Source organism: Symphalangus syndactylus, chromosome 11, assembly GCF_028878055.3.
Source record: "Symphalangus syndactylus isolate Jambi chromosome 11, NHGRI_mSymSyn1-v2.1_pri, whole genome shotgun sequence".
Lineage (NCBI taxonomy): Eukaryota > Metazoa > Chordata > Mammalia > Primates > Hylobatidae > Symphalangus > Symphalangus syndactylus.
In genome coordinates this window covers 62,101,148-62,125,276 of record NC_072433.2, presented here as the reverse complement: position 1 = coordinate 62,125,276, position 24,129 = coordinate 62,101,148, and the positions used below count along the sequence as shown (strand labels likewise).

Below are 24,129 nucleotides of genomic sequence, written 5' to 3'. Positions count from 1 at the left end.
AGTGTTAAGAAGTCAGGCACAAAAGACTACATATTGTAGAATTTCACTTATAAGAAATGACCAGGCTTGGCCAGGAGCGATGGCTCACTCCTGTAATCCCAGCACTTTGGGAGGCTGAGGCAGGTGGATCACCTGAGGTCAGGAGTTCAAGACCAGCCTGGCCAACATGGTGAAACCCCGTCTTTACTAAAAATACAAAAATTAGCTGAGTGTGGTGGCATGGCACCTGTAATCTCAGCTACTCGTGAGGCTGAGGCAGGAGAATCACTTGAACCCAGGAGGCAGAGGTTGCAGTGAGCTGAGATCACACCACTGCACTCCAGCCTGGGCAACAAGAGTGAAACTCCATCTCAAAAAAAAAAAAAACCTACTGAATTGTATAATTTAAAATAGTGGATCTTAGAGTATGTGAGTTGTAACTAAATAAATACATAAAAAAGAAGTTTCATTATAGCCAGTGGAGCTCCCCCAGGGAGTAAATGGGAGCATCTGATCCCTCTCAGTTTCCTTGTGATAGTAATAGAAGTTACCGAAGCAAACACTGCACAATTGGAAAGTGCTTTATTTCAGGGAAATATAAAGGGAAATGAATGCTATTATAACTTGGTAGAACAGAAGAAATGGCTACCTAGCTTTGCTTTCCAACTACAAACATAAGTGAGGATCTCCGCATTTAAGGTAAAACATGATAAGCACAAAAGGAGAGTTCACCGGGGACTGGACTCCCTCATTTACTCTAGAAATTATGAGAACCAGCAGCAACATTCCTCAAGCATCCATCTCAACATCAAGTTCCTTTGTTTTATTTGCCAGATGACCAGGAATCATAGATCAGTTTGGCTGCAACTGTGTCTTCCACTGCCATTCCTAGAATAGACAGAAATTTGGTTCGCCTTTGGTCAAAACAACTTTTCCTGAAACAACCCAGGCCCAGTGGCTGGCAGTTTCCTGCTATGTGTCCATGTTGCCAATGCCTATTGGAATAACAGGGACTGATGCCCAGAGATGAGCTTAGGCTTCAATGGTCTGCAAAGGGGCAGAGAATATGATACTAAGAAACACCCACCAACAAATTGTGTTTCTTTCAAAATCTAGCTCAGGGCTAAGCAAATTTTTTTTTTAATTTTTTTTTTTTTTTTTTGAGATGGAGTCTCGCTCTGTTGCCCAGGCTGGAGTGCAGTGGCGTGATTTTGGCTCACTGCAACCTCTGCCTCCCAGGATCAAGTGATTCTCCTGCCTCAGCCTCCTGAGTAGCTGGGATTACAGGTGCATGCCACCATGCCTGGCTAATTTTTTTTTTTTTTTGTATTTTTAGCAGAGACGGGGTTTCACCATGTTGACCAGGCTAGTTTCAAACTCCTGACCTCAGGCGATCCGCCCACCTCGGCCTCCCAAAGTGCTGGGCTTACAGGCATGAGCCACCATGCCCGGCCTGAACAAACTTTTTGAAAAGGGTCAGACAGTAAATCTTTTAGGCTTTGTGGGCCACAGGGTCTCTATTACAATTATTCAACTCTGCCTTTAGAGTAGAAAACACAGCCAACAGGTAAACAAAAGAGCCTGGCTGTGGGCTGTGTTCCAGTGAAATTATTGGTGGAACTGAAGCTTGAATTTTGTATCATTTTCAGGCATCATGAAATAGTTTCTCCCAATCATTTGAAAATCTAAAAACCATTTCTAGCTCATAGGCCACACAAAAGCAGGCAGCAGAGCAGGTCTGGCCCAAAGACTGTAGTTTTCTGACCCTTGGTCCAGTTTGAATGCTGCATCCTTTGATGTCTCCCCTTTGTCTTGTAATTTTGGTAGATACCTTAACCTCTGCACCCAGCACAGATAATTAGGTGCTTGATATGCATGTGTTAGATGAAACGATGTGCCAATAAACGAATCCCCAAAAGTAAGAAAGCAAAAATTGCCAAAAAGGACAGAACAAGTTTCTGCAGCATTTTGGCTCCTTAAGTGGGGGCTGGCTGACCTCTGATCTGCCCCGACCTTTGACGCTTTCAGACAAAACTGGATCCATGTGATGTCTTTGAACCAGGCTCCAGATAAAGTTTTATTGCCTTTGTCTTCCAGTGCATGAGAGATTTTAAAGACATTTACAAACCTGCAAGGCATAGATACTTAACCAATGGCCTGGGCTCTGGGTGGCCAGAGCACTCTTGATGCTCTGCCAGGCATCAACTCTTTTGCTGCTTGATCATGAAGTATGGAAGGTAATGAGAGGGGGACAGAAGGCACTCTTTTTTTTTTTTTTTTTTTTTTTTTTGAGATGGAGTCTCGCTCTGTCGCCCAGGCTGGAGTGCAGTGGCACAATCTCGGCTCACTGCAAGCTCCGCCTCCCGGGTTCACGCCATTCTCCTGCCTCAGCCTCTCCGAGTAGCTGGGACTACAGGCGCCCGCCACCACGCCCGGCTAATTTTTTTGTATTTTTAGTAGAGACGGGGTTTCACCGTGGTCTCGATCTCCTGACCTCGTGATCCACCCGCCTTGGCCTCCCAAAGTGCTGGGATTACAAGCGTGAGCCACCGCGCCCGGCCTCAGAAGGCACTCTTGAGGGGCTCAGGATAGCAACTGTTTACCAACCAGTTTTGGAGTATTTCAGTGTTTTAGGTGTATCAGCTCTGTTCCCACGTACTTGATTTATTTTTTGAGATGGAGTCTTGCTCTATTGCCCAGGCTGGAGTGCATGATGTCAGCTCACTGCAACCTCCACTTTCCGGGTTCAAGTGATTCTCCTGCCTTAACCTCCCAAGTAGCTAGGATTGCAGATGTGCACCACCACGCCCGGCTAATTTTTGTATTTTTAGTAGAGACGGAGTTTCACCATGTTGGCCAGGCTGGTCTCAAACTCCTTAGCTCAAGTGATCTGCCCACCTTGGCCTCCCAAAGTGCTGGGATTACAGGCGTGAGCCACTGAGCTCAGCCTGTTCCCATGTACTTCTGTTTCCTTCAATCTCATAGGGTGGAAGAGGACCTGGGGCAAGGGACGGACTGGCCACTGGGAGCCCACCCTTTGCTAGGCTTCTATAAGGTACCCCATACAACTCAGGTGGTAGGGGGCTCCTCCTGGAAGCCCTCCTCAAAGCAGCAAGTGGCAGAGTAGGGAAGGAGGGAATGAACAGGGCTCAGGCTATACTTTCCATCTGACTCTTTCAGGTTGGGCCTCTGCCATTTCCCTTAAGGTTCCTGTCTTTTAACATCTTTGTCCCCTGCCCCCTCCACCTCTGAAGGGTACCTTCTGAGTTTCATCAAGATCTGCACCTAACTGATTCATTTTATATGCAAATCCCACCTAATCCTCACTGATAACAGGTGGTGAGGAAACTGAGGCCTAGAGAGGTCAGATCACTTGCCTAAGGACACATGTCTTTGAGTGGAGGGGAAGGGACTCCGACCCAGGACTGCTCAGTTCCAGAGTTCATGGGCTTAACACTAGGCTAAGCCATGTAAATAATTGACCTGAATGATGGAGCACAATGATTCAGCTGCAGAGTTTGGTGACTCATTGCTCTTTGCACCAATGGGTGAACGTGCCTTGTGCTCTAGTTGGATTTGTGCCCAGGGAGCAATGGATCTTACCCAAAGACTTGAACACCGTGGTCTTCTCACAGTAGGCTGGCTTCACTCCCTTAATCACTTCTCCCAGCTCAGCAAAGATCTCGGCCTAGGAAACAAACATACGCTGACCCAGGCATGAAGCTAAAGTCTGTTTAGGGTTGGCTTTTGAAGCCAGCCCAGGGAATTCCTGAACTGGATAAGAGATAAATTTGATTAAAAAAAAAAAAAGAGAGATCCTTTGTACACTGAATGATATTAGGGAGGAGGCTGGCCCCGAAATCCTTTTGGGGTGGCATTTGCTTTTGTGATACCATAAACACAGAGATTCGAGTTGGTGCCCAGGGAGCTGTCCTGCCAAGATCATTGTGTCAGTGAGGAAATAGACATGCTCTTATCTGAACATGAATGCCAGCAGCTCCCTTCTTGTTTTATGCTGATTATAACAGTAAAATGAGGCCAGAAAGGTGGGCAACACAGTCTTACCGTGTTGGCCACATTGGGAAGGTTTCCAGGCTGCAAGAAGCTTCCAATCTCATTGCTTTATAGGACAGCCCAGCAAAAAAATAAAATCCATTGAGCTTCTTCCAGGAACACACATGTCACCACCCATAATGCCCATATTTTTCTGGAATGGAATTAAAGAGGGTTGCAAAATGTTTAGGAGCTCCTTCCCCTACAAGGAGGTGGGGTGGCTGAGGTCTCGAGCAGACCAAACTGGAAGGGAAGTTAATGAAACCCTGGGATCCAGGTGAGGCCAGCCAGGTGGCAGCCCTGACTGGGGTCAGAAGAGCCTCACCCCTGACAACAGGACATCTCCAGACTCCTTCAGGGCAGCCTCCTGGGAATCCACGTACAGCACAGCTTCCTTCATGAGCTCATCATCCAGTTCTCTCCAGTCAGGTCTGCTGGCTCCAACAGCTAAGAGACAGCAAAACAGACCCTAAGCCTAGGATTAGCGCCAAAGGCTACTAAGAAGGCCAAAGCATAGGAGAGAGGTGAAAAAGGACCCGTGAGCACACTCAGATTCAAAATACCCCCTCATTCCCCAGGCCATGCCTCTCCCAATCAGTAAGACCAAATACTTATTAAGAAATAGGCCAGGTGTGGTGGCTCACACCTGTAATCCCAGCACTTTGGGAGGCTGAGGCAGGCAGATCCCTTGAGGCCAGGAGTTTGAGACTAGCCTGGCCAACATGGTGAAACCCTGTCTCTACTAAAAATACAAAAAATTAACCAGGCATGGTGGCTCACGCCTGTAGTCTCTGCCACTCTGGAGGCTGAGGCATGAGAATTGCTTAAACCTGGGAGGCGGAGGTTGCAGTGAGCCAAGATCACGCCACTGCACTCCAGCCTGGGCAACAGAGTGAGGCTCCATCTCAAAAAAAAAACAAAAAAAAACTACCTACCATTTTGCCTTTCTATTCTATATCCCACCTCATCGCTAAGAGATTTTGAGACGACAGAGCATTCATTTACAGGGTGTCTACTATCTGTGGGATGTTTTGCACATACTATTTATGGTTCTCACAAGTACATTTCAAAGTCTGGTTCTCACTTAACAGATGCACAAATGGAGGCTCAAAGAAGTGAAGGTGTTTGCCAAGGTTAAGGATCTGATGGGTGAATCTAGGTCTGAGGGAGCACCTAGGCTTTCGCACCACTTCTGCTTAACAGGAACAACAACTTCCTCACAAAAATCCCGAAATGGAGACATCACTTGGAGTTTATTCACACCCCACTCTCCTCTTGATCTCCATCATTCCCGTTACTTACCCCCAACCAGTTCTTTTAATATCTATTGTTTTCTTTTTGGAGAGAGGGTCTCACTCTGTTGCCCAGGCTGGAGTGTAGTGGTGCAATCAGAACTCACCACAGGCTGGGTGCAGTGGCTCACGCCTGTAATCCTAACACTTTGGAAGGCCGAGGTGGGTGGATCCCTTGAGGTCAGGAGTTCGAGACCAGCCTGGCCAACATGGTGAAACCCTGTCTCCACTAAAATACAAAAATTAGCTGGGCATGGTAGCACACGCCTGTAATCCCAGCTACCTGGGAGGCTGAGGCAGGGGAATCTCTTGAACCTGGGAGTTGGAGGTTGCAGCGAGCCAAGATTGCGCCACTGCGCTCCAAACCAGGCGACAGAGCGAGATTCCATCTCAAAAAACAAACAAAAACTCACCACAGCCTCAAACTCCTGAGCTCAAGTGATCCTCCCGCCTCAGCCTCCCAAACTGTTGGGACCACAGGCGCCTGCCACCGTGCCCCTTTCCCTCTCCTCACCCCTGGTTCTCTCTTAACTCGTGACAAAAAAACAAAAACAAAAACGAAAAAACCCAGTGTCAGGGTCAGGGAGGAGTCTCAGCAGAAAGAAAAGTGGCTCCATCCTGGCCCTGAATTATCACATCCTCTATGGAGTCCGGGACCAGAATGATGAATCCAAGGTGTCATGCCCCCTGGCACCAGGACACAGGAGAATGCAGAGGCTGCCATCAAATGCCTGCAAGGCCAGGGAGGTAATGAAAATGAACAAAGCTGGTCAGAGGGACTGGATTAGATGTGGTGGAGACTGAGGGGCGGAGAAGCCAGCCGGCCCTTCCAAAGGGGACAGTCATTGTTCAGCTCCAGCTAATCATTACCACGTGTGAATGTAGATCCACTGTTACCAGATAGCCCCAGTTGTTTTCTTAAAAGAGAAACAGGAAATCTATTTGCATATGTCACTCCTTGAGTTTTAGATCACTCTATGGTCCAAACCAAACACATCTGCTGGCTGGATCCAGCCCCTGGCCGGCTAGTCTTTGAAAACTGCTATAAAGCCTTATACAAATATAAGACAGCATTTATATGCCTTCTTCCACTGCCGCCCAGTTTTCTCCCTTTGTTCCCTCCCGTTCTGTTCTCCCTCATTCTAATTTCCAAAGAGTTGTGTAAAAATGTCCATCTTGAAGGTTGTTTGTGCGGAGAGTTCTATAGAACAAAAACACTAGCTAAGGAAGCTTGTAAATAAATCATAAGCTGGTGGGAACAAAACCCCCGTTTCTCAGGCCACTCCTTCTCACTGGACTGTTTCCCCCGCACAGCAACTGCTTATGAGCGGGGCGAGTTCTCAAAGGGTTGTGTGAGGTCACTCAGGCAGATGGAGGTGGGCCAGGCAGTAAAGAGAGAGAGGCCTGACTCAAACAAGGCTCTGGCTTGGCTGTGATGGGGCTAAATGAGTGAGGGTCGAAGACAGGCTTGACAGGGTGTCGGGGCAGGAGGAGGGAGGCATGGGGGAGGTTGGAACTGGGCCTGTCCCTCCGCTGAGCTGTAAACTAAGTAAAATCTGTTGTTGGTGTTTCCCTGTTGTCTGCGCTTGTGACACATTTTTCTTAAATGTATGTGTTGCCTCTGTGAACACATAAACCAATTTTGTCCCTGGGCCAGGAAAACAGAAGAGATGCCTTGACTCAAAATCAAGTCAGCCCTTCCTGGAGAGTGATTCCAAGTGAGAGGGATCCAACATAAGGGAGATTGTCTGTGGCTGGATGTGAGGATGGAGAGTCCATATGATGGGGAATTTGGGTCGTCTCTGGAAGCTGAGAATGGCCCCAAGGAAAGAGGCTCCCCCATCCTCCAGTGTAAGGAACTGAATCCTGCCACACCATGGGAGCCTGGAAGAGGACCCCCGAGCATGAGATGAGATTGCAGCCCGGATGTTGCCCAATTTCTTTTTTGTGAGACTTTGCGCAGAGGATCCAGCTACCCACACCCAGTCTCCTGAACCACAGGAACTGTGAGATGATAATAATGTGTTGTTTTAAGCTGAAAAAAATCAAGTCCATCTACCTGAAGATGCAGCCTTGGAAACCCATTTCACCATGAACTGGTTCCTTTTGATTTCTCAAGTCCTTCCAGAAATGGTCTTATTGTCCATAAACTCAGTCCTGACTTACCCATTCCCTGGACCCAATCTGACCACCAGTCCCATGCAGCCTGAGACTTTCAAATTACTTTGATCCATTCCTCAAACACACCATGTTCGCTTCCACACTCAAGGCCTTTGCATCTGCTGTTCCCTCTACCCGGAATGCCTTTCCTTCAGCTCTTGGCATGCCTGGCTTTTCCTCCTCATTCAGGTCACAGCTCAAAAACCACATCTTAGAGGGCTTCTCAGATAACCCTATTGAAAACACCTCTCTCTGCTTCTACCTTCCACTTCCACCACCAGCCTCTATCACCCAGGGCCTTGTTCTTTCCAGTCTCATCTTTAGCCAGAACTATCTAGTTCCTCTGTGTTTGTTTGTTGTCTATCTCTCCTCACTGAAATTAACCACCAGGAAACCTGTGACCTTGACTGCCTGGTTAAAGTGGCATCCCCAGCATCTAGAATAGTGCCTGGCACACGGTAGAGATTCAGTCAGCATGTATGATTGAATGCATCATCATTTGACTTGGCTTTCGCTGGCTCATCTGCCCACGTGTGCAAAGCTCTTAGCTTCTGAGTTCACACCATGTGCTTGTCACTAAAACACAGGGCACCTAGACCATCTTTAAATCCTCTAGAATTTGCCTGCTCTGCTCACCAGAATCAGTCTTTCTGTTGGAAGGCAATCATGAGTATTATTTAAAGCTTGGACTCTGAGGACAGAGTGCCTCAGTTCAAATCCCAGCTCTGCCATCAAGAACCTCTGATTTGGGGCTGGGCGCAGTGGCTCACGTCTGTAATCCCAGCACTTTGGGAAGCTGAGGTGGGCAGATCATTTGAAGTCAGGAGTTCGAGACCACCATGGCCAACATGGTGAAACCCCATCTCTACTAAAAATACAAAAAAATTAGCTGGGCATGGTGGCGCGTGTCTGTAATCTCAGCTACTCGGGAGGGTGAGGCAGGAGAATCACTTGACACGGGCGGCAGAGGTTGCAGTAAGCACAGATCATGCCACTGCACTCCAGCCTGGGTGACAGAGTGAGACTCCATCTCAAAAAAAAAACAAAAAAAAAAAACAAAAAAAACCCAGAAAACCTGTGACTTTGGAAAAGTTATATAATTTCTCCATGCCTTGGTTTATCCCCCAGCAAAATGGGGTTTATGATAGTAATTCCTGCCTCATAAGTTGGTTATAAGTATTAAATGACATTATACATAGAATAGTGTCATTTAATATACAAAGAATTACACAAAGAGTTCGGGACAGCACCTGCAATAGTATTAGATATAGACCAGCTCTTGCTGTAACACCCAGGGCCATCTGAAGGTCTACAGAGGCCCCAGGCACCCTCATGTCTAGAGTCCCCTCTCCTGACCCTCATCTTATCACACATATTAGAAAGCATATATATGTCACATAAAAATTACAGAACAAAAGAAATTTAAAGTTTTATAATTCTTAGTGTTAAGAAAAAATGACTCATTTGGCCTTTGTGATTTAAATTTCATCATATTTCAGAATTGAGCTGTGAATTACCATTTACCATAATTTTACATGTTATGGCCAGGCATAATGGCTCATACTTGTAATCAATCACAGCACTTTGGGAGGCGGAAGTGGGTAGATTGCTTGAGGCCAGGAGTTTGAGACCAGCCTGGCCAACATGGTGAAACCTCATCTCTACCAAAAATTACAAAAAATTATCTGGGCATGGTGGCACATGCCTGTAGTCCCAGCTACTCAGGAGGCTGAGATGAGAGAATTGCTTGAACCCAGGAGGCAGAGGTTGCAGTGAGCTGAGATCTCGCCACTGCACTCCAGCCTGAGCGACGGAGTGAGACCCTGTCTCAAAAAAAGAAAAAAAAATTACATTTTATAGAATATTAAATATTCATTAGTTTCAAGTTTGTAATTTCCCTTTTACATTTTTTGGAACAAATATTGTTTGTTTGTTTTTTAAGACAGAGTCTCACTCTGTTGCCCAGGCTAAAGTGCAGTGGCACAATCTTGGCTCACTGCAACCTCTCCCTCCTGGGTTCAAGCCATTCTTATGCCTCAGCCTCATGAGTAGCTGGGACTACAGGTGCAAGCCACCATGCCTGACTAACTTTTGTATTTTTAGTAGAGACAGGGTTTTGCCATGTTGACCAGGCTGGTCTCAAACTCCTGGCCTCAAGCAATCCACTTGCCTCAGTTTCCCAAAGTGCTGGGATTACAGGCATGAGCCACTGCACCCGGCCAACTATTGTTTTTTTTCAATCTCACACATTTTCAAGGCCCTTAAATAGCTTGGGCATTCTGCATGAATAAACTGGCTCTGCAGATGTAGCCGACTGGTCCAGTCCAGAGAGGAGCCTGGCCACCACCCATCATGCCTTATGGAGCCACTCTACTTACCATTGATGTGAGCCCCTGGCTTCACCCATTCACCAAACAAAATGGGCTCTGTCGCCAGGGTGACTGTGATGATCACATCTGCACCTGCCACAGCCTCCTGGACCGAAGAACAGACCCGTACCTCTCCTTGCACTATGTCTGCAAACTTCTCTGCATTTTCTTTGGTGCGGTTCCATATCCTCACCTTCATTGAGAGTAACAAGAAGGACATTGGTGCCATTTTTTGGCTGCTTATGTTACACTGAGCCCAGGGATGCGAAGGGAAAGTTGAACCGCTCTGGGATAGGGGCTGGTGGTTATCTAAATCACTCCTAAATCATTCCCCATGGAGAATGGACATTTGATCAGGGGTACAGCATTAACTTAGACACCTAGCCAGGTATTTGAAAATGAGCATTCTCTACCACTTTCCCCTTTTAAAAAGGGTGGAAGTATTTCACTTCTAGGCCAAGATGCACAGCTTCAATAGCTTCATAGCTATTATATATTAATAGCATAATGATTAGCAGAGCAAGTTCTGGAGCCAAGTAGGCTTGGAACCAATTTCTACTCTGCTATTTCCTGAAATTGCTTCATGTCATTCAGCCTTAGTTTCCACGTCTGTAAAATGGAAATGATAACTGGCAAAGTCTGTGTGGAACTCACACTTTATATCTGAGACCCCGTAAAGGAGTTGTAATGGGTAGGAGATTCATACAAAGGATTATTTATGACAATGTTTTTCATGGAATAACTTGATCGGTGAAGAATACTTAGGAAATTCAATATCAGACGAGTTTGAAGGTAAATGGCACAGCCAATGAAAAGGCCAAGAATGGTAGCTATGGCTGGAATCCTGAAAGGTGCTGGGGTTGGGGGGTGAGGCAATGGCCTCGCCAGGAGCTGGGGACTTGCCGACTTGCTTGACAGGTTTCAATGTTTGGGTCAAGGGCTTGTCACCCGTCAACTGAAAATATGGCCTACAGAATTTCTCATAAGGAAATATAATACATACGGAAACAAACTTAATGTCTAAGCAAGTTCACCAAGCAAGGTGAAAAACAGGACATTTTGCCCAGCCAGAAGTGCACGGTTAACCTCTTCACCCTTCTTGATAGAAGACTATGCAAATTTTATGCAAAAATTAGATAACCTGAAAAGTGATGTTAGAACACTCAGTGAGAGAGGATATAAAATGGTGCGTATCTAACACGACTAAAGCTATGTTATAAAAAGCTGAAGAGGGAAGATCAGAAAACATTAACTGCCTTTGAAAACAGATAAAAGGGCATTTTTCTTTTGTTTTCTTCCTTATATTAAAAGTAATGGCAACTGGGCGCAGTGGCTCATGCCTGTAATCCCAGAACTTTGGGAGGACAAGGCAGGTGGATCACCTGAGGTCAGGAGTTCGAGACTTGCCTGGCCAACATGGTGAAACGCTGTCTCTACTAAAAATACAAAAATTAGCCAGGCGTGGTGGTGGGCACCTATAATCCAAGCTACTGGGGAGGCTGAGGCCCAAGAATCTCTTGAACCCGGGAGGTGGAGGTTGCAGTGAGCCGAGATTATGCCGCTGCACTCCAGCCTGGGTGACAGAGCGAGAATCCATTTCAAAAAAAAAAAAAAAAAAAGTCATGGCCAAAACTGCAATTACTTTTGCACTCACCTAGTAGTCTATATTTCCCAAGGCAGTGGTTTTATTTTCATCATTAAATCATACTTTAAATTTGCTCCATCCCTTTCATACACACACATAAAATAACAATAGCATCCAACATTCCCAGGGGGACGCATGAGCCGCAGTGGGGGGAAGGTGGACCAGTATGGAGACTGCAAAAGAGAGAGGCTATGGCCTCCTGGCCTCCAGGTCTCATCCCACCCAGCTTCTTGATCCATAACCTTGAATACTTAAAAACTCTGGATTCTCCTAAGAAAAACATAATAGACAGGGGCTAAAAGGACAACTGAATGTATACAAGAGATATAATAGAATCTTTTAACCGTGTAAGCTTGCTGCATCCTCAGGCAAATGCCCTGTGAACTGAGGACTGGAAACGTAATCAGATCTTCCCCTGACTCTTATCCTCCATCCCCTCCATCAGGGCTTCTGGGAAGTCATGAAGTACAAGAATGGTCTAGATGGGGCTCACAACTTAATTATTTCAGAATAACCTGTGGTGCAGTGAAGGAGTATAGACAGGTCAAGGACTACCCCCTCCCCTCTTCTCTCTCACTCCCACCCCTGGACTTACCTCCTTAAAGGAGAACTGCTCTGTGAAGATCTCATAATGGCTGTAGGCCTGGACCCCAGCCCCAAGGATGCACAGCACTTCACTGCTGGGGGGTTTCAGAAACTATATGAGAGAAATGAAGTGGCAAAGGTCAAGGGAGACCCTAGCAGATGGGTACAAAACTAAGCTGGTTTGAGTATCAGGTGACTTCTGCCCTCTCTTCTGCCTCCCTCAAGAGCTTGCAGGCAATCAAGAGAATTTCCTTTTGTGTCTTAGTTTCCCCTGTGTCAAGTGGGAAAAGAAGGGAGAAGGCTTCACTGAACAGCTGATGTATGCCAATGCTTTGCCCCCATGATCTCATTTAGTCTAGACATTGGCCCTACGAGTTGGGGACTCCTATTATCTTCTTCTTACAGACGAAGAGACTGAGGTTGCCCTGGTAACAGAAAAGTGAACTTGCTCTGAGTCTTACAACTACTTTTTAAAATTATTTTTTTCTTTTTCTTTTTTTTTTTTTTAGACGGAGTCTCGCTCTGTTGCCCAGGCTGGAGTGCAGTGGCATGATCTTGGCTCATTGCAACCTCCGCCTCCTGGGTTCCAGTGATTCTCCTACCTCAGCCCCCCGAGGAGCTGGGATTATAGGTGTGCGCCACCACACCCAGCTAATTTTTGTATTTTTGACAGAGATGGGGTTTCACCATGTTGGCCAGGCTGGTCTCAAACTCCTGACCTCAGGTGATCTGCCCACCTCGGCCTCCCAAAGTACTGGGATTACAGATGTGAGCCACCACACCTGGCCAGGTCTTACAACTATTAAAGGGCACAGTGTGGCTTTAAATTCACGTCTTCCATACTCCAAAGCCCATGTCCTTTCTTCATATCTCAGGTACATGCTCAGCCATACCCACTTCTCAGAGCTCTGAGCTACTTCTAAGAGCTGCCTGGATTCTGTGAGCCCTTCCTTCCTGGGGTTCTAGCTATATTCGCTGGGCCCACTCTGTTGATCCTTTCACAGCCTCTGTCTTCCTCTAAAGACAAATGTAGAATTAGCATTTGTGGCACCTCCTGAGGGTGTCTGTGTTTGACAGCAGGATTCTGTGATCAACTCATGTCCAGTGCTACCTCTCCAGTGAAGCCTTTCTGACCTCCTTGATAGAATGCACCAGGCCATAGCACTTATTTGTTTGTAGATTTTCTTCTACAGGTCTTTAAGCCCCATGAGGACAGAGGTAGTCTTATTTGCACAGAACTGGTACATACCTACTATGACCTACAAGAGGTAGCACTGGGCTTCTCAACCTCAGTGTACTACTAACATTTGGGCTGGACAACTCTTTGTTGGGGAGGGCCACCATCCTGTGTATTATAGGATGTGCAACAGTATCTCTGGTTTCTATCCATTAGATGTTAGTAGCATTTTCCACCCCTTCAAGTTGTGGGAACTAAAAACGTCTGCACACTCCTAAATGTCTCTGGAGCAGGTGGCAAACTCATGCTCAGTGGAGAACCACTGGCATAGAGGAAAGACATCATTTGGCCCTCGACACCGTATGTATTAAATAAAACCCTCTTCTGCCTTTTCTCTATTTCATTTAGTAAACTTTGAGTTCCCCGTGGTCTGTTCTTTCGTAAAATGCTACTCACTGGAATTCTGGAGTATAATATTTAAAAAGTGAAAAGTCTTCTTAACTACTAATTACTAGCAAAACAGCATCTCTGAAATATTAGGAATTAATTTTATCTCCCGCAGCTACCGAAGGAGAGATACCATTCTGTGCCATAAAATATAGTTCAATGTCTCTGATTTGAAAAGGTTTCAAAATGATAATATCCACAAGACTAGAAATCTTATGTTTCTGTCTGATAAGGATAATTGGATTCTTTTCCTTGTTACCATTTTCTTCTGTTCTCAGTTAATATGAATCTATTCTTGAAAGTACAGGTGAGCTTCAGAAATTGTTACAGTATCCCATAAAAATAACCTTCAACTTGCTAAACTAAATGTGTAATTCTGATTGGTTGTTTTACTTGATAATTTGTTGCCCTGGTAATAGTGTGATAATTGATTTTTTTTTATTTATTTTTTTTTTTTGAGACAGTCTCGGTTTGTTGCACAGGCTGGAATGCAGCGGTGTGATCTCAGCTCACTGCAACCTCTGCTTCCTGGGTTCAAGCAATTCTCGTGCCTCAGCGTCCCGAGTAGCTGGGATTACAGGTATGTGCCACCATACCTGGCTAATTTTTTTTTTTTTTTTTTTGGTAGAGATGGGGTTTCGCCATGTTGGCCAGGCTGGTCTTGAACTCCTGACCTCAAGTGATCCACCTGCCTTGGCTTCCGAAAGTGCCGGGATTACAAGTGTAAGCCACTGCACCCAGCCAATTTTTAATCATATGTTTATAAGATTTATTAAACAGCATTAGTGGCACTTCAGTCTTTTCTCATAAGCATGCAGGTTATTAAGTACATGTATATGAATCTGCTAGGTTTCTCATTTAAAGAGTCTGAAAGTCTGTTTCATTTGCATTTGCCAAGGCCTTGCATGGTCTGGCCCTCCTATCTCTAAAGCCCTCTCTCATACCATCATGCCATATTCCCCTGCACTTCCTGTCTTCCAGCCATACTGGCTTCCTTGCAGCTTCCCAAGCTCATGTACTTCCTTCAACCACAGGGCCTCTGCATGAATTAACTCCTTGCCATAGGATGCTAGGTTGCTTTGTCACCTCTCCCCCTCACAAGTAACTCTTATTATCCTTCAATCTCAGCTCAGATATCCCTTACAGATGCACAGCCACAGGCTAGATCAAGATATACTGCTTTACACTCTTAGAGCACTTGTCAGCGTTGTAGTTTCATATTTATTGGTGTGAATTTTGAGACTGAGTCTCACTCTGTCGTCCAGGCTGGAGTGCAGTGGCGTGATCTTGGCTCACTGCAACCTCCGCCTCCAGGATTCAAGCAATTCCCTTGCCTCAGCCTCCCGAGTAGCTGGGATTACAGGCACCTGCCGCCATGCCCAGCTAATTTTTTTTTTTTTTTTTTACTAAAGATGGGGTTTTTCCATGTTGGCCAGGCTGGTCTTGAACTCCTGACCTTAGGCAATCTGCCTGCCTCAGCCTCCCAAAGTGCTGGGATTGCAGGCGTGAGCCACTGCGCCCAGCCTATTGATGTGATCTTTGGACTATATCTTGCCTCCCCCACTGGACCCTGTGCTACATGAGGGCAAGTACTGTATCTGGTTTTGCTTACCCCAGGCTGAGCATAGAACCTTGCACTTGGTGGACACTCAAATATTTGTTGAATAAATGCATGTCACTGCTAAACCCTAATATATACTGTCACCTTGAGAAAACATATCAGAGTCTTCAATGAAGCTTATGTGAGACCCAAGCACAAAAAATGTATTATGTTCATCAGACCCTAGAGCTCCGTATACTTATTCTCCCCGACAAAAGCCCTAAATAAAAGAGAAATGATTGACAAGAAAATATTCTACTCTCAAGGCAACAAGTAAAATAGACCCTTTGTTCCTTATTGAAACAGTTCATCTGAGCCCTTGGAAATAAAGCTGTGAAGTTTCAGCCTAAACTTTGAAGTGTCTAAACTTTGAAGTGTCAACCCAAGGCTTCTTGATTCTTCTGGGAGCACAGATTTTTATTAATGCAATAAAGCAGTGTTATTGCAGGCTGGGTCTACAAAAGTGTGGTTTCCGGACCTGGTTGATCCTTACTCTCTGTGATTTTGATTCAGTAGGCATGGGAATTTGAGTTTTTAAAAACTTCCCTAGCTAATGCTGCTGCATAGCTTGCTTCTATTGGAAACTTCTTATCTGGGACAAGACCATGTGGCCTCAAAAGGACCCACAGGAACCTGGTTGTATTACTTCAGGAAACCCAAGTTTCTATTCTTTTATGCGTAAAATGAGGCCATTAATACTTTCTCTGCCTTCCTCACAGAAACTCGTAGTCCAGACAAGGGGCTGGAAATGATTTTGAAAAAGACTAAAGCTCTTTACAAATGACAGGCAGTAATACGAGATTCATTCTGTTCCCAAATTACCAGCAAACATAGCAAGGAGTCCTTGATTACTTCAACTGAATCAGGTCTGGATATAGCTAAAAACCAGTTCATTGAGGTGGGTGCTGTTGGTCTACTCCCTTCGTATACAATTACCAGATTAATCCTCTCATTCTTCCCTCCCCAGCAGGTATCTAGAAAACCTCAACATACAACCTGAACACCTGGTCTTTGCTGCTGCAACTTTCCCTGGGTTACCATGTTTCCTTTATAATAATTTAGGAAAACCAGTGTCCCAAGACCTTGTACTTCCACATTTAATGTGAAAGACTCCAGACTTCAATCGTTCCCACAGACACTCTGTTTTCTAAGCCTCATCCTCTTAACTCTAACTTTTTAAAATGCTGTTTTTCTTATAGGATGCCTTGACATTGCTTGGGAACATCATCACCGCCATTGCTTACTGTTCCCTCTGCCTGGAGTGCCCCTCCGTATTTTTGCATGGTTCGCTAACTCACTGCTTTCAGCTTTGACTCAAATGTCACCTTCTCAGGGAGGCCTTTCTTGGATAACGTAAAACGTGACACCTTCTCCAATACTCTCACTTCTGCTTTATCTTCACCTTTCTAACATGTTATGTGGCGTTTTGGGTTATTATTGGTTTTGTTTTTTTAGTAAATTCTAAGCACACTATTAATCATTTATTAATATGTACTATTTAATTACATATTATTTATTACTATTTAACACATTATTAAACTCAAAAGATGTTTTTGTTTTGTTCTGTTTTGTTTCATTTTTTGTTTTGTTTTTTAAGACAGAGACTCACTCTGTTGCCCAGGCTAGAGTGCAGTGGCTCGATCTGGGCTCACTGCAACCTCTGCCTCCTGAGTTCAAACGATTCTCCTGCCTCACCCTCCCGGGTAGCTGGGATTATAGGCACCCACCACCACAACCAGCTAATTTTTGTGTTTTTACAAGAGACGAGTTTTCACCATGTTGACCAGGCTGGTCTCCAACTCCTGACCTCAAGTGCTCCCAAAGTGTTGGGATTACAGGCATGAGCCACTGTACCCGGCCTGTATTTCCCTTTTTATTGGTATTGTCTACCTCCCCTGTGTGTGCCCCTCTGTTTTTCTCACTGCCATTTCCCTAACATTTAGAACAGTGCCTGACACATGATAGAAGCTCAGTCAATACTTGTCAAATGAATACATGGATCTGGCTTGGATCTGTTCAGTTCACTCAGCCTCTTGTGCAGTACTAGCTTTGGTCTATGGGACAATTATACTGTCTTACCAGGGGCAATGTGGTACAGGGACAAGAAGCCAGTCCTGGAAGCCAGAGAGGTCAGGTATTAAATTCTTACTCTGGGCTTATTAGCTGCGTGATCCTGGGCAATTCACAGAAGCTCTCTGAGCCACATTCCTTGACCTGGAAGGTGGAGAGAATTTCTCATTTCTATTCTTCAGGACTGATGGGAAGATTGAGAATTATGCACGTAAGGTACTTGAAATCTGGTCATGCACATTAAATGGTAGCTAATAATTTCATGAATTACTGATATATCTGACATCTGGAGTTCCAGCTATGTCCAACAGGGAACCAAAATAAGTTCCCCACTTCTCCTTTAGTCTCTCAAGATTGAGGCAGCAGACCCCATCCGACAGCTCACCTTAATAGTACAGCCAGCCATTCATCTTACCTTGGTGGCAATGGCAGAAACTGCAGCTGTTCTCTTTGCAGTTATGACATTTCCATCCATGACCTTGGAGGAAAGGAGAGACAGTGAGCAAGGTGAACCCCTGTCCACTGCATAAATTAGAAGAAACAGTTCTAAAATATTAGCTTAGGAAGTTTTATAGCATCCTACAAACAGCGTGGGTTTGGCGTCAGACCTGGATCCGATTCCTCCACTTAAGAGATACGCAACTTTGAACAAACACTTTAATCTTTAAGCACTGGTTTCCTCACCTGTAAAAACAAAGATAATGCCAGCCATTCAGAGGGTTATTGTGCAGATTAAATGCACTGGCTTATCTGGAAACATCTAGCACATGGTGAGCCCTCAAGAACTGCCCATTTTCTTTTCTTGCCCTAGAATTCTCAAAACACCAAATTAAGAAGGAACTTGAGAGAGAAGGTTGCCATTTGACATCTGGACAAGGGCCATGAAACTCTTAGTGGCTCTCTGTTCCTGTTGCACATGTGGAAAGCTTCGTGAAGATGCTCAGATACCACCCTTAGATTAACCCAGTCTGTATCTCTTCCAGGAGTGAGACCAAGACAGCCCAGGTGATTCTGATACACAGCGAAGGTTGAAAATTATGCCTCACTAGTAAAAACCATCCTCTGTGCTCCTCTCTAAGTTATTCATCTCAGCTGACCAAAAAAATAGGCATCATCAACCTCATTTTACAGATGAGGAAGTGAATCATCAAGTTACTGAGCAGATTCAGCTGTCATCTAGTTGGAAAGCCTTGGGTTCTACCCCCCCCCGGGGAACCGCTGTTGGCAGGTAGTATGAATGCCATCTCCACTGGATGAGTATAATTTGGGGAGAGCTAGATATTCTCAAAGGAGTGTTAAACAGCCAGATTCTTTGGCGATCCAGAAATTCAGGGGAAAAGGAAGGACATTGTAAGACCCAGCTTGGAGTGCACAGACCATAAGAGTTAACTGTCAGAAAGACCTAGGAGTGATTCTTGAGTCTTTCACTAACCAGCTGTGTGACCTCAAGCAAAGTGACTCTACTAACCCGAGCCTCAAGGACCTCAAAAGAAATTGGGGGGAAGGGGAGTTAATAAAAACACCCATAGGCCGGGCACGATGGCTCACGCCTGTAATCCCAGCACTTTGGGAGGCCGAGGCAGGTGGATCACGACGTCAGGAGATCAAGACCATCCTGGCTAACACGGTGAAACCCTGTCTCTACTAAAAAAAAAAAAAAAACACCCATAGAGGAATTTCTCAGAATTGAATGTGATCAGCGTCTCCTTCTTGGCACATAAGTGCCCAATATGTAGCAGTTAAAATGGCGGTGGTCTTAGAAGAGTCTGGACCTATGGACCGTGGACTTAGACTGAGCAGCTCTGAAGTCCAGCCATGCTAATTGTTGGTTATATAAACCTCGGTAAGTTGAACATAGTTGCTCTGACTCGGTTTCCTCATCTATAAAGTGGGAGTAATCATATTACCCATATCATAGAATAGTTTTAAGTGTTAAGAGGATTAATAAATGTGAAATGTTTAGAACAGTGCCTGATGCATTAAAAAGTACTCCATAAACACGAGCTACTGCTACCTTTTGATACTATGGTTAGATATTAAAACAGGTCGCAATTTAATAAAATAAACTTGTTGAGAAAATGAAAAAAAATAAAAATTAAAAAAAAAAAGCAGGTGGCCGGGCGCGGTGGCTCACGCTTGTAATCCCAGCACTTTGGGAGGCCGAGGCGGGCGGATCACGAGGTCAGGAGATCGAGACCACGGTGAAACCCCGTTTCTACTAAAAATACAGAAAAATTAGCCGGGCGTGGTGGCGGGCGCCTGTAGTCCCAGCTACTCGGAGAGGCTGAGGCAGGAGAATGGCGTGAACCCGGGAGGCGGAGCTTGCAGTGAGCCGAAATCGCGCCACTGCACTCCAGCCTGGGCGACAGAGCGAGACTCCGTCTCAAAAAAAAAAAAAAAAAAGCAGGTAACACCGTATACCCCTCTGAAAAGACTCCCAGGGATTATAGAACACCCCTTCTTTTCCATGTCGACAAGGATTCAGTAAGTCAGTCTTCCCTTGGCTAATGGGTTCGTTCAAGCTGTGTATTTGGGGTAACTGAGTATAGGACAAGGACATATGCAAGAATGACAAGATTATTATTTCCACATTGTCACATGCTTGAGGCAGCAGTGGGCGCTGGTGCTGTGTTATGCATCCTCAGGCAGTCCTAGAAATAGATACATGGACACAGATAACCTTCACTGTTGCTGGTATCCAGTCACTTGCAGAGGGGCACGCGTAGTCACAATCAAGACTCCCCCCGCTGTGGAGAACTTACTTTTGAGCTTAAATCTGGGCCCAGGGCCCCATTCCACCCCGGGACAGGAAGTTGCTCACCGCCAGCAGGGTGCCATTGCTGGGCTCAAAGAGTAGCACAGTAGCCTGGTGGGAGGGGACGACCGAGGTGATGCTGCGGTCCTCGTAGAAGGTGACCAACTTGGTGGTCAGGGCATCCTCTGCAGCACTGTAGGCGGGCATGACCCCCAGGTAGCTACAAGGAGAGAGGGAGCAGCTTCAGCCCCTTCCCATCAATGCTGGGGTCTCTTAGTATCCATATACCTTACTTTTTCCTTCCTCACCGCCCCACTGGCCCTCTTCCAGCCCCCGCATCCCTCTGCCCTTCCCTTAGACACCATGCATAGTATGTTCAGAAGTCTGGCACTGGATCAGAAAACCATTCCAGCTCTGCCACTTAGTAGCTGTGTAAGCTTAGGTAAGTCACTTAACCTCTCTGAGTCTCAGTTTTCCACCAATCAAATGGTGGCATCAGTACCTCCCTAGGTGGAGAGTGTGCTGAAATAAACAAGGTAACACCTGTAAAACGCCCACTTAGCACACCGGGTAGCGCCTATTAAAAGTGGCAGCTGTTAGCAACGATTAGGCAAGCCGTCTCTTCCCTTCTCCCACCCCTCCTCTTCCTGCTCCTCCTCTTCCCCCTTTCCAGTTTCTCCTTCCCCTGACCCCGACCCTCCTCACTCACCCCCTGTGCTTGGTCACCGGCACCACGGTGCGCACGGGCTGCATGACCCCTCCTTCGGGACCGCTGGAGAAGTTGGCCAGGGCCGTCTCTAGAGGCGGGATGAGGAGGCTGGAGCTGCGGAGGTGTTCCTCCACCTCGGCCGCGCTCAGGAACGCTGGTACCCGGCTCATCTCGCCACCTGCCTTCTAACCTCAGTCTCCGCACCGCGATCCACGTACCCTCGGCTGTGCCCTTTATGAGCGCGCCCGCCGCGCTGCGGAGCCGCCTGCTGGTCACAGCCCAGCCTCCGGGGGCGGAGCAACCCCGCCCCGCCCCGCCAGCCCTCTCCTCCCCCTTCGCCCACCTTGACCCCTAAGGGTGGGCGAGATGGGTCCCTTCCAGCGACGGATCCCCCAAGGTGGACATCGAGGTGGCGTGCTGGGAGTCAATGTTGTTCGGTCCGCTTTCTAAGTTCCTGTAATCAGCTGTAGCCACATTCCTTGACTTTTGCTTCCTACCTAACCCCTCCCTATTAACTCGCTTTTTGCTGCTGTCTAGGTCACCGTGCCTGGGAAAGAATGGACAGGGAAAACGGTAACGGGGCTCCTTTATTTATTAAATTACTGCCTACTGCTAGGAGATAAAAGGAGACGGAGGCTTATTTAATTTTTTTTTTCCTTTTAATTCTGTCCCCATCTGGAGTCTCTTATCCTAGTCTTCCTCCCATCTGTACCCCCAGATGTCTGGCCTTTGAATGCTAAGAATGCACAATTTTCTCACAGGCTAACTAACCTAACAAACCTTCACCTTTAAAGGGGGGAAGTTTGCAGGGCAAGGTGTAATCGTTTCCATCTCACAAAAAGCCAAATTGCAGGATCTTTTCTTCAAGGAGTTTTTACCTGAGATGGGGAAATAAAATCGGAAAGGAATGATGTAAAGCTTAAGGCAATAAATCCTAGCCATCAAATCAGTGATAGGAAAAGTAAGTTAATTCAAAGAAAAGAGAGATGATTTTGACCTGGAGTGGTTAGATGAGGGCTTCATGAAAGAGTGGGGAGAAACCAAGGTCTGAAATAATAATAGCGATGACAACAATGACAACATCAACAGGTTATTGATCTTTTCTGTGTACCAGATACTGCACCATGCACTTTATGTATATTATCTCATTTAATTATACAACAACCTCTAAGGTAGGGAGGTGTTGTTATTAGTTTTACTGTCCATTGGAGGCTCTGAGAAGGGAAGAAATTTAGTTCAAGGTCATCCACCAAGTCAGCAGAGGAGTTGGCTTTGCCCTTGGTTGGACTTCAGAATTATATTCCTAATCATTAAGCTACTTTGGCAGAAAGAGAGGAAGAGGGCATTACAGGCCAAGTAAAGCCCTGAGGTGGAAGGCATGTTGAATAGCTCTGGGAACAATGAGTTGCCAGACGTGTTAGGCTGGAATAAGGTGCTGAGGTCTAGGACATTCAGGAGATAAAACTGAGAATGATTCTTGGAGTCAGGCAGCTGAGAATGGTGATTCCTAGGAAAGAAATTACATGCTCCAACAGAGTAAGCATTTAGAAAGATGGGTCTTCTGCCAATGCAAAGGATGGAACAGATGAGCGAGAGCAAAGCCTGGGAGAAGGTCAAGAGGCAGGACTGCTTAAGTTGTGCTTTGTGGTATTTTGGTTGGAAGCTACATAGGGCATTTTGTAGGAAATGGTCACATCATGATAAAAGACAGTGGATGAGTGTCAAAATCAGTACCAATGAAATGAGGAATTGTACATAATGTGTTTAGCAACAGTGCTTGGCACAGAGTAGCCACATAATAAGTGAACACTGAGAGAAAGAGAGAGAGAGAGAGAGAGGAGACACTGGTGGTTGGGAAAAGCTGATTTCAATGACACAATGTTGTTTCTTCAGTTCACCATCCCTAGAAATTTATGCCCAGAGCTGCTGGGCTTATAGAAATGTTTCTGGCCCATCATATGTGTTGTTAGCATTATTATTACATAACATTTATTGGGTTTAGAAAGCACAGAGATATAGCCCTGGCATGATAGTTCATACCTGTAATCCTAGCACTTTGGGAGGCCCAAGTGGGTGGATTACCTGAGGTCAGGAGTTCGAGACCAGCCTGCCAACATGGTGAAATCCTGTCTCTACTAAAAATACAAAAATTAGCCGGGCGTGGTGGCGGGTGCCTGTAATCCCAGCTACCCGGGAGGCTGAGGCAGGAGAATTGCTGGAACCCAGGAGATGGAGGCTGCAGTGAGCTGAGATTGTGCCACTGCACTCCAGCCTGTGTGACACAGTAAGACTTTATTTGGCCCTTTGTTTTTGTGAATGTGAACTAAAAATAAAATCCTATGCCCCCCACCTACTGAATGAACCCCCTCTGGGCCAAGCAGACCCCAGAAAAACCTTAAAGACTTAGTTTCCAGCCGTGATGGGATGGCAAATCAGACATGCCTCATTACATCCTCTCCCTTTTGGAGTTTAGACACAACTGAGCAGCCTTAATGTTAGTACAGAGATCACAAAACTGACAGAACAGACTCTTTGTGGCAATACGATAACAAATTATAAACAGAATCTAAGGCCATGCCAGGTAGAGTTAAGCCACGCACCCTTACACTTAAAGAAAAAAACTATGTTCTATAAAACTATGCCACAAAGTTTTTTGTTTTCTCCAGCAGCTAAACAAGCACTGGCTTGGAGGTAAGCAATATTTTTGTTTTTGTTTTCCCCAGCCCTGCTCAAAGAAGATAGGGAACATGCCTTGGGCATGGTGGCTCACACCTGTAATCCTAGCACTTTGGGAGGCCAAGGCGGGCGGATCATGTGAGGTCAGGAGTTTGAGACCAGCCTGGCCAAAGTGATACAAAAAATACAATAATTAGCCGGGCGTGGTAGCATGTGCCTGTAATCCCAGCTACTCAGGAGGCTGAGGCAGGAGAACTGCTTGAACCAGGGAGGTAGAGGTTGCAGTGAGCCGAGATCATGCCACTGCACTCCAGCCTGGGCAACAGAGTGATTCTCTCTCTCTCACTCTCTCTCTCTCTCTGTCTCTCTCTCTCTCTCTATATATATATATACATACACACATATATACGTATATATATACATATCTATATAGATACGTATACACGTATCTATATAGATACGTATATATGTATGTGTGTGTGTGTATATATATATATATAAATTTTTTTTGGAGACAGAGTCCCTCTCTGTCACCCAGACTGGAGTGCAGTGGCATGATCTCAAGTGATTCTCCTGCCTCAGCCTCCCAAGTAGCTGGGATTACAGGTGCAT

The 24,129-nt window shown here is 45.8% G+C and overlaps 1 protein-coding gene across 1 annotated transcript; it reads right to left on the bottom strand.

Annotated features, from left to right (window-relative positions):
* Nucleotides 1-542: 542 nt before the first annotated feature.
* On the bottom strand, nt 543-22,893 carry CRYM (crystallin mu). The gene is made up of 8 exons (XM_055299100.2): nt 20,842-22,893; nt 20,199-20,352; nt 17,793-17,855; nt 12,094-12,195; nt 9,863-10,046; nt 4,358-4,479; nt 3,583-3,667; nt 543-867 (listed from the first exon to the last, which is right to left on the bottom strand). Exons 1-8 carry the CDS (start codon nt 21,009-21,011, stop codon nt 803-805), a joined length of 945 nt encoding a protein of 314 aa, XP_055155075.1. The 5' UTR covers nt 21,012-22,893; the 3' UTR covers nt 543-802.
* Between the last annotated feature and the right edge of the window lie 1,236 nt (nt 22,894-24,129).

What these genes read in the sequence shown, in the direction of transcription:
- CRYM (XM_055299100.2), bottom strand. Translation starts at nt 21,011, where the DNA reads ATGAGCCGGGTACCAGCGTTCCTGAGCGCGGCCGAGGTGGAGGAACAC. An exon ending in GAGATGTCCTGTTGTCAGGG is followed by an intron (nt 3,668 to 4,357) that starts GTGAGGCTCTTC and finishes TTTGTTTCCTAG; the next exon opens with GCCGAGATCTTTGCTGAGCT. An exon ending in CACGGTGTTCAAGTCTTTGG is followed by an intron (nt 868 to 3,582) that starts GTAAGATCCATT and finishes TGTCTATTCTAG; the next exon opens with GAATGGCAGTGGAAGACACA.